General features: G+C 41.8%; 1 protein-coding gene across 1 annotated transcript; it reads right to left on the bottom strand.

Moving 5' to 3' along the window:
• Positions 1-9,157: 9,157 nt before the first annotated feature.
• Positions 9,158-9,757, bottom strand: RNASE11 (ribonuclease A family member 11 (inactive)). The gene has a single exon (XM_046652502.1). The coding sequence runs from the start codon at positions 9,755-9,757 to the stop codon at positions 9,158-9,160; it is 600 nt and encodes a 199-aa protein (XP_046508458.1).
• Positions 9,758-10,534: the final 777 nt, after the last annotated feature.

Below are 10,534 nucleotides of genomic sequence, written 5' to 3'. Positions count from 1 at the left end.
ATCTACTGTACTATTGAGTCCCTCTAGTGAATTTTTCATTTCCAGTATTGTATTCTTCATTTCTTTTTTTTTTTAAAGGTTGGCACCTGAGCTAACATGTGTCTCCAACCTTCTTTTTTTCTTCCTTTTTCCCAAAGCCCCACAGTATACAGTTGTATATTCTAGTTGTAAGTCCTTCTAGTTGTACTATATGGGCCACTGCCTCAGGATGGCTTGATGAGTGGTGCCATGTCCGTGCCCAGGATCTGAACCAGTAAAACCCTGGGCCACAAAAGTGGAGCACGCAGACTTAACCACTCGTCCATGGGGCCAACCCTCTTCTTTTCTGATTGGTTCTTTTTTTATATTTTCCATTTCTTTGTTGACATTCTCACTAAGTTCATCCATTCTTCTCCCAAGATCAGTGAACATTCTTATGACTTTCTGTTTGAACTATTTGTCACATTGTTTATTTCTGTTTCATTTAGTTATTTTTTCTGGGGTTTTGTCCTGTTCCCTTGCCTGGAACATATTCCTTTGACTCCTCATTTTGCTTCCTTCTCTGTGCTTATGTCTATGTATTGGGTGGATCAGCTACATCTTCTGATCTTGGAAATGTGATCCTATGTAAGAGACAGCTTTTGAGGCCCAGAAGGGTGCTTCCCTCTCGTCACCAGTTCCAAATGGTCCAGGAGTAACCCCTGTGTGGGTTACATATGTCCTTCTGTTGTGGCAGGGTTGCTTTTGCTGCATGTGCCCAGGGAGGCTAGACTGTCCCTCTGGCCAGCTGGTTGTAATTCTCAGATTCATGTGTCTGCTCTGGACCCTTCAGCCACTTTATCATGTTTGGGGAGCCCCAAGCACAGTTGGCTGCAAGGTCTAATAGCACATGCCTGTTGTGGTTTTTCTGTTAAGTAAGCCCCCAGCATGGCTGGCTGCTAGGCTCAGGGGCTTACAGTTGCTATAGGCCTCTGGCCTGCGAGGCTGTTGTCAGCTTTCTCAGTATTGCAGCTGAGTGGGGCTATCCCAAGCATAAGAGCACCCAATTGTTTCAGGCTTTGGAAGGTGGGGCCAATCCCCTATGTGGCTGTTTAGGAAACACAAGTCTTCTGCAGCTGACAAGTCCCAACCCCACAGGGTCACACACCATCAACCCAGTCTTGCCCAGTGCACCCGTCCTGACCCCCTCAAGCAGAGCCAGTAGCCCCACTACCGAGGCCCTATACATTCCACCAATGTCCCACACACTCCACCCTCTCCTTGTGCATGCCCTGCCCTGCAGAAGCAAACCCACCTGTCTGCCTGCAGAGGATCAAGGCACTCAGTCTATACAGGCAGAAAAATTGCCTAAGGGGTTGTTGTTGGGTGGGGCCAGTCCCTAGGGTGGCATGCCTGCCCTGGCTGAGCAGGATTAAATTGGTACTCTAGTGGCTGGGGCAGACCCTGGGATAACAGGCCAGAGGAAGAACTCCAATGGCATCTGCCAGGGTCTGTGTCAGCATGCCTATACTAGGTCACAACAATGGCTGTTGCCAATGTCACCATCTCTGGAGAGGTCCCACCTCCTACCAAGCTACACCTAGAGCCCACCAGGCAAGTCTCCCCCAACCAAAGGACCATGCATCTTTCCTTCTGGCAATCCTAGGCTGCCCTCTGAAACAAGTATATTTGCACATGGGACCCCCAAGACCCAGCCTTTCTTTTCTTCCACATCTGACAGCTCCTCCAGAGCACTCCCTGCTGCTGTCATTAGCCAGCAAATCCAGATATTATGAGACTCATCTCAGTCGTGCTGAGTCCAAAGGATGCCCATAGTGGCAATTCTTCCCCACTCAGGTCCTCCACCCCTCCAGGGAAAGCTGTGCACCCTATGATTGCTCCTGGCTGGCCATGAAGCACCACAGCTTGTGAAGATAGCATTTTTTCTCTCCAGAAAGGAATCTCTGCCTCTTCCACCTCAGCCAGGACCACCCCTCATTGCAGGGGCTCCCCGTATCCAGCTTTCAGCTCTCTATCAGGGGCAACCATTCCCAGAGCAGTTGCAAACTGGTTGCGTCCATGGGAGGAGGTAAGCCCAGAGCCCACCGTTGCCACCATTTTGACACCTCTCTCTACTTTCTTTAAAATTTTCTCATAATAATCTCTTTCTTTCTCATCCTAATGTTATTTTATTTCTTGTCTTCATTGCCTTACCTAGGCTATACATGTTATAGTCACCCACACTATATACTTTGTCTCCAGTTTCTCTCCCCTTCAATCTAACATGTCCATTATTGTCAAATTAATCTTCAAATATTATTTCTTTTTCCATGTCGTTTCTCTACTGAAAATCTTCATATTATCTCTCATTATACTTGTATTGGTTTCCTCTTGCTGCTGTAACAAATTACCACAAACTTGGTGGCTTAAAACAATACACATATATTCTCTTACAGTTGTCAAGGGCAGAAGCCTGAAATCAGTTTTACTGGGCTTAAATCAACGTGTTGGAAGGGTTGTGTTCCCTCAACCGTTCTAGGAAGAATCAGTTTTCTTTCCTTTTCCAGCTTCTGGAGCTGCATTCCTTACATTCCCTGGTGGGTCCTTCTGCCATCTTCAAAGGCAACATTATAATATCCTGCCTCAGTCCATTACATTGCCTTCTTCTGCTGCTGTAGTTAAATATCCCTATGCCACCGCCTATAGAGATATTTATGATTGCATTTAGAACAAACCCAGATAATCCACATCTCAAAATCCTTAACGTAATCACATCTGCAAAGTCTCTTCTGCCGTATAAAGTAACATTCACCCGTTCTAGGGATTGGGACCTGGACATCTCTGGGAGTCGTGATTCAGCCTACCACAATCCTTTAGGGAAAAAACATACAAATTATTTATTCTGATACTCAAAGGTTCTAGTACTCATCCGTCTACAACCACATTTCCACCTACTTCTGTTCCTGTGTTTCCTCTCATTCTTAGTATCCTTTTCTTCTTTTTATTCAAAGCTTAGCTATTTTAATGGATCATCCATCAAGTTCAAGATTTTAATTCTTCTTTTATAGTTAGCTGCACTGATCACTTCAGACAACAGAGCTATGTTCCTCTTTCAAAGTATTATATATTGTCTTGTATTCAATACTTTGTATAGTGAGGGTACATTTCTTTTATTTATGCCTTTTCCCCACAGTAGCTAGGTACAATGCCTTAATATGGAAGTTTCTCAATTGCTTGCCTGTAAATATCTTCTGCTCATTAACCACTCTGTTGTTACTCTGCCCCCAAAATAGCTCATCTCATTGTAATCTCATTACATTTCTCTCCACTAGGTTCAAACGCCTGTTCACCCAGTCTAGGCCTACAGGAACATGTCTTTCAACTTTTATAATTTATGGACAGGTGACTGTCTGGCATGAGTCCTAAATCTACAAAATAAAAAAATATGTATGAACAGATTTGGGAACTGTGATGAAAACAACATCAATATAATTTGAATGTTCATAGCCATTATCACATTGCCTGGTAATTAGGCACAAAAGGAAGCAGTTCATAAAAATGGTTACAATGAGTATGATTTTTATAAAGACAGCTGAGCAATTCTAGAGTTTTCTAAAGAAGAATAAGGGGGAATTTAGCAGACTAGGGAACTGCTCAGAGGCACTCCCTTGAAAAGGCTTGATGTGTACTCAGGGTGAGTCCAGCAATTCGTGCTGTTCTTGTCCTTTTCCACTTGGGCAACTCAGGACCATGTGTTCCACAAGCCCTGGATGAACAAGTGCCCCACAGGGGCTGAAACCAAGGCAGACTGAATATTGCACTTGTGTAAAAGTCTTATGGGAGTCTGGCTCCTGAAATCCATCCAACCCATCACCCTATACCTGAACAATGAGTTTGAATGCAAGACACACAGAGAAGAATACACAAAGTCAAGTGGCAGAAAGCCTGGAAGGAAAATAGAAAGCAGAAACCATGCAGGGTGCAAAAGGGAGATGTGTGATGAGGGCACAATCTGGTCAGGAGAAGAGGACATGGAAGTTGGATGAGGAAGAGATAGAAAAGGATAGAAGGGGAAAGGTGTCAGAAAGGGAAAAGTAAGAGTGGTCACTTTGTGTGGCCATGTTTCAAAAGTGCATCCTCCCAACCTTGCACCTTGTCCTGCACTCCACACCCCCGCCAATTCCTACACTAACAGGCCCTGCCTCTTGTGCCCAGGAGAGCTCTCAGAGGGACATTTAATGTGACAGGTCCCAGGGATCAGCACACATTCCTGTAAAGGAGAACATGGAGTTCTTGGAACAGCCTGAGCTGAGGCGAACAAGGAGAGCACCGCAGGCAGCATAGCCTACAGCTCACACATGCCCTCTTTTATATTAAAGACATCAACGCTTTTCTCAGCCATATATATTCCAAATGTTTTTCTTCACTTGTGTGATTGATACAGTGCCCTGATGCAATCATAATGAAAATACTAATAATGACAGCTACTATTTAATCCTCAAAACAATCCTGTGGGGTGGAGTTTATTCAGGAGGGGGGTCTGCCATCTCCAGGGCCCTGCTCTTTGACCCTTTGCAAGACAAGCCCGAGAGGCTGCTGAGGCCCTCAAGTGAGGTCCTGAACTCAATAAGCCATCACAGCCAGAATTGACTGAGTTGAGTCTCTTACCTAAAGGGTGTATAAGAGGAACAGAAGTGTCATCAGTGAAGTAAAGAAACCAAATGTGCATAGTGTCTGAAAATTAGAATGGGGCTTAGTTCAAATTGTTCTCCAAAAGGAGAGCAAATGTACTGATTTGTTCTCCCAGGAGGAGGGAGTGCATGAGAATGTCCTCTTTCCTGTAGCTATGCCAGATGTATGTTATTTTTAAAAATCTTATTTCTGCTGATCAGGCAGGTAAAAACAATATCACATTGTTTTTATTTATATTACCTTTGGTAGGAAGGAAAAAATTTCCAAATGTTTAATGACTAGTTACTTCCTCTTTTGTTAATTTTCTGTTTGTTTCCCTTACTTATTTTTCTGTAGGTATGTTCATCTTTATCTTATTAAATTGACAGACTTCTTTATATATTAAAGATATCAACCCTTTGTCAGTCATGTACGTTCCAAATGTTTTTCTTCAGTCGTGTGATTAACACAGTGCCCTGATCTAATCATAATGAAAATAATAATACTGACAGCTACCATTTAATCCTCAAAACAATCCTGCAGGGTGGAGTTTATTCAGGAGAGTTCCACCATTATCTTTCTGTATGGTTATGGGAAAGTTTGCTTTTTCCTATCAAATAAAGATGAATGGCTAAAAGCATGGCCTGTGGAATCACTCTCCTTCTTTGTTCCTAGGGGAACACTTATTATGTGTGTGACTTCGCACACTGCCTAAAGTCTTTGTGCTTCAGTTTCTTCATCACTAAAGTGGGGATAATAATAGTCTACCTCATGGAGATTGTTCTGAGGCTAAAGAAGTAATATGTATATTTTAGACTAGTACCTGTCATATCATAAGAGCTCAATTGTTGTTATTGATTATTGTTATTACCTATTAACCATCCTTGTGGTAATTATCACATGTGATCTTGAGAAATTTTAACACACTTTATAAACATGAAGGTTTAACGATTTAAAACAGTCATCTTATCCAAAAATTGTCAGTTCTTTGGTTGCTGGAGTAAAAAGGATGCATTTCATGTGTGTGACACCTCTTCCAACTTCTCAGCCACTGTTTTGGAAACATGAGTCCCCCTGACAATGCCCTTGTGTTTACTCCCAGATGTGTGCTATGACTAGGGAGATACAGGGTGAAAACACTGCCTTGCTAGTTCTGGGATACCGTGGAGGAGGTAGATGCTCTTTGAGTTAAATTGACTTGTTTTGCCCAAGTCCACAAAAAGCACTGAATATCTGGACAGCAAACTTTTTTCCCTAATTGGGACTAGAAATTAGAATATCCTGTAACTAGAAAGAAAGCTTTTAGTTCATCTAATTTAGTGGTGCTCAAACTTTGGAGCACATCAGCAAACCTAACACTCTTATAAAAGATCCACATGCTATGGTCCTATCCCTGATCTATAATCTCCTGGGTTAGGGCCCAGGGATTTATATTTGATAACAGCTCCTAAAGTTATTAAATTTGTTAGGGTAAGGCTGAGCTGATGGAACAAAATCTCAAAGTATAATGGATTTAAAAATATACATATTTATTTCTCTCTCATGTATCAGTCCCAAGATGTGTAGTCCAGGTTGGCAAGATAACTCTGCTTCACACAGTTGTTCAAGGATGTAGATTCCTTCCCTTTTGCTGTTAAGGCCATCCCTAGGATATTATCATCATCTGCATGATTAAAGCTGAGTCACACTCATGTCTGTTTTGGGGACCTAGCTATTGGGAAGAACAAAAATCACAGAGGAGGCAAGTTCAATGTCCTAAAACCTGGACAAAATTTTTAAGTCTGAGAACCCACATCTAATCCAACCTGTGGATTAATCCATCCTGTGTAGTAAGGAAATTGAATCCCAGTGATGTAAAATGACTTTTTGGGGTGGCATGATGAGTCAGTAAAACATGTGAAAATTTACTGATGATGTTGCAAAGGCTCTCTCCTTACTTCAGCACCATCCTGGGCACCTGAGGCCATGGACTTGTTTCACTTCAGAGCTGTTGACTAAAGAAATTGAGTGCACTTTATATCGAGGGGTGGAGGGCAGGAAATAGAGGGAATGGTTAGAGACAAAAAGGGTACTTCTTTTATGCTAAATAATCCCTCTCAGTATCCCTTTCTCAAACCTCTCTATCACTCCATTCCCAACTTCCTTTCTCAACTTGACTCTTCCTTCCATGGCTCTTATGATAAGATTGGTCTCCTTCATCACTTCATTTCATTCCCTCTCAGGTTTCTTCCAGCTACAGGGATATGACACATACCTACCTCTCAGTTATATTTCTAACAAGAGACTCTTGCTGGACTATTTCTAGTCAGATGGAGCTTGTGCAATTGAATGGGATGAGATGATACAATGAGAAAGAGAAAAAGAAGAGCACAAAGATCAGCCTACCAAAGGACTGAAGACAAGGACACAAGTTCTGTGGACTGTGAAGAGAGCAGTCTCAAAACAATAGAGCCTGGGCAGCTGCTGGAGACAGGCTAGATAAGATGACAAAGGAGTATAGTGGCCTTGAAAGACAGCCTGAGAAATTTAGGTGTGAAACTACAAGAAAAAAGGAGCCCTCTGTGGTTTAGGAGGAGAAAAGAGATATTACAAAAACTTAATGTTTTATAATTGTAAATCCTCTACCTATTGTCATCACGACCTTAGGATGTACATTATGTCAAATGGGTGACAGGTTTCAAGGGTGAGAAGTACTACCACTCAGGAGCCCTGATTCTCTATGGCACCTCCACATTTAACATCTTTCAAACTTCATATAATGATGACTAGATAGATCCTGAGAGATCAGGGTACCAAAGGCTCAGAATCCAGAGTTCCTGATTCCTTCAGAGAAATGGAAAGGTTTGGTCTTAATCAAGACTCTTTAGAGGATGCTCCTGTCCTACAAAGAGGCATCTATTCTGGGTCCTTGTTCTTCTGTCCTGGTGAAGGAAGAAATCTGTACTAAATTCTGAACTAGGCTGGATTTGCTTTTTCTTACAGATCGCCAAAAAAATGCTCCCAGAGATTCAATAGTTATTGTCTCTGGGCTGACATGCCCATCCTCCAAAGCTGAACTCTACAGTAGAATTCTACTGTAGGATAGAAGTAACTCAAATTTGAACCAAATGTGAATCAAGAGGAGATTCGTTGGACTGCTCTTCTATGGACAGAACCCATCCCATGTCTGGTGAGTGAGTGGTAGCACCTCGCCACATGAAACTATCCTTGGAATGGAACCTTCCCTAGGTTCCGTGAGTTCTCCTTCTACAGAGAAGAGAACTTTGGGCCCCAGGCATTTCTCTCTATCACTTTCTCCTCTGGCTGCCAAGTGCAAATTGAGTGCTAATTACATATGTATTTGGCCAAGCTCATGGTGATTGTTTATTTAAGCAGCCGTTATACTGACAAGGAAAATCCAGCTAAAACATACAAAAACATCTGCCCTAATGCTGCATATTGGTTGATTGTCAGAGTTTTGCAGTTTAGATATAAGGAGAATTCTGCACCCAATGTGAAAAACAGGAAAAGTGATATGTAGAGAGTGATGTATAAAAAGTGTTACAGTGATGTAACATTCATTTACATGCATTTATTTAAAATTAGGACATTAAAAAACAGTAGTCACAGCATGAAGGGAGGATGTAAGATGAGGAAACAGGAGCACATAGGCACACATTAATGAACAAGATAACTGCTGTATTTTATGTAGAGTGTTGAACCACAGAGAACTTACAAATAAACAATTGTTGGTGAAAAAAATACCCTACAACATCAGAAAACAACAAGATTGAAGACTAATCATGCCTGGCACTTGGCATAGACTTTCTTTTTCCCATGTGTCTACCTCCTCTATTACTCTGTTGTTTGCCATTCCTTCTCACAGCTTCAGGGAATCAAGACTATTCTTAGCAAAAATCGCAATTTCTTCCTTCTGTAGCAACCTATGAAATAGATAGGAATGAGCATGGAGGAATGGAGACTGCATAGGGCCAGAGTTGTTGGCTGAGAGCAGCAACTAAACCAAAGAATCTTTTTTCCTCTGGTATCTTCTAGAGGGCAGGCAGGCCCCTGGTTGCATGGATGGGTGCTCACATTTGTGCACATTCATCAACACATACACTTCTTTGAAGAGAAGCAATGATAACAATGTCCCCCCTGCTCATTCACTATTTCTCTGAATAGTCTTAGTGGCAGTACAATGAACTTTCAGTCATATATATTGGTTTTGGGCCTTCCCTCCTTAATTCTGACAAGTTGGTTGGACTCTACTTCTTGGCTTTATATCTGAGCTAGGATGGAATTCAGCTTGGTTCAGAGAAAGTCTATGTGTGTGAGTATTTATGCATGAGAGAGGATGTAGCTGCACTCCAGGATCAGTTATAAGTTTTCATTGAATTATCTACAATTTTGGATTTTTCATTTCTTCCATTAGTATAAATAATCAAGAGTTTACTATAGTGCTGAAAGGGTAGACATGGATAATAGAAGGCAATAAACAATAATGACAATAAGTATGTCTTTCTCCAGTCTCAAGGCCCTGTGGGATTTACAACTTAGAGCCACTAACTAACCAGCTCATCAGAGAATGACCTGTCAGCACTGCCAATATTTTCTTTAATGAGGTAACACTGTGGTATTGGCACCTGGGGAATTGTTTGCCTCTAGTGAGCTGGTACATAGTAGTCTCCAGTTCTGCGTTCTCAGAGCAGCTTATGACAGCATTCTGTCCACATTTGCAGCAGGGGGCCTTGGGGGTGCTGTGGATCACTTCTATGGAGCCATGGATGAAGTTGTTGCTGAACTTGCATGACTCATTAGCTTCTGAAACTTTTCTCCAGACCGTCATGTCATTGCAATACTCTTTGTCATTACCTGGGCTGTTTCCCTTAAGGAAGCTATAATGTAATCTTCTGAATGTCAGTAATGAGGAAGACATAATATCCTTGGACATGCCGAAGCTGGTATTTCTATATAACAGAGTCAAGTCCATTAATAGCTCAACAGTCTGTTTTCCTTGGTCACTTTTTGTCATGCCGTATTTCATCTTTTCCTCTGAAAGTTCTTCTTTAATTATCTTCATTATGCTTTCTGAAGCTCCTGCAAGGACCAACCCCAGGCCGAGTAGCAGCAGAGAAAAAGTCTCCATCTCAGATCTAGGATAATCCCTTCTATGAAATAAAAAGGAAAAGATAAAAATAAGGAGAATATGAAGAAGATAGCTCTCTTTTCTGTATGACAATAATTCCTAGGATTGGCCCCAACATGTAAATTAAGACTCCTACAAGCTTCAAAATCCTGCTTATTGACTAATAAACAATTTACTCCACCTCGTTTAACTAACCTCAGTTTCCCCCTGTGAAAAAAGAAGGAAATGTGAAAATTATATAACATGTTTAAAGTGACCAGAGCCAAGTAGTTATTTCTCTTCCTTTTTCCCTTGTCTGTAATCTCATCAGTAGGGTCTGTAATCTCTGTAGTGGGTCATAATAATCTCACCCAACACATTCCTAACTGTTCCCATGTTTCTTACAGCCTCATACAGTACCTGGCACATGCTAGCCACTTGAAAAAACCACAATGTTATTCCCCATTTCTCATTTCTTTTCTCACTGATTCTCAGTCGTGGGATTTCTGTCTTTACCAGTTTCTTTGGCAGGTTGATCCTGTAGAGAAAGATTCCAGCTTGTTGCAGGATAAGAAGTGAAATTGTATTTGTTTCCTGGGAGTTTGTGTTATTGGGTCTAACTGAGGGAAGGAGGGGAAAGTAACGGGTAGGTAGAATTTTACGAGATGGAAGGAGGAGACATTGTGGAGCCAAGGGTGCTCAGAGAACTGAACAAAGTGTCCATTTGACTGTCAGAATCCTAGTGACCTGGGCAGCACCACTGCTCCCTCTTCTATGAAATCTTCTGTCTGTTTTTAA

Source organism: Equus quagga, chromosome 2 (genome assembly GCF_021613505.1).
Source record: "Equus quagga isolate Etosha38 chromosome 2, UCLA_HA_Equagga_1.0, whole genome shotgun sequence".
Taxonomy (NCBI): Eukaryota; Metazoa; Chordata; class Mammalia; order Perissodactyla; family Equidae; genus Equus; species Equus quagga.
Note: the sequence above shows the minus strand (reverse complement) of the source record. Positions and strands in the feature narration are given on the sequence as shown.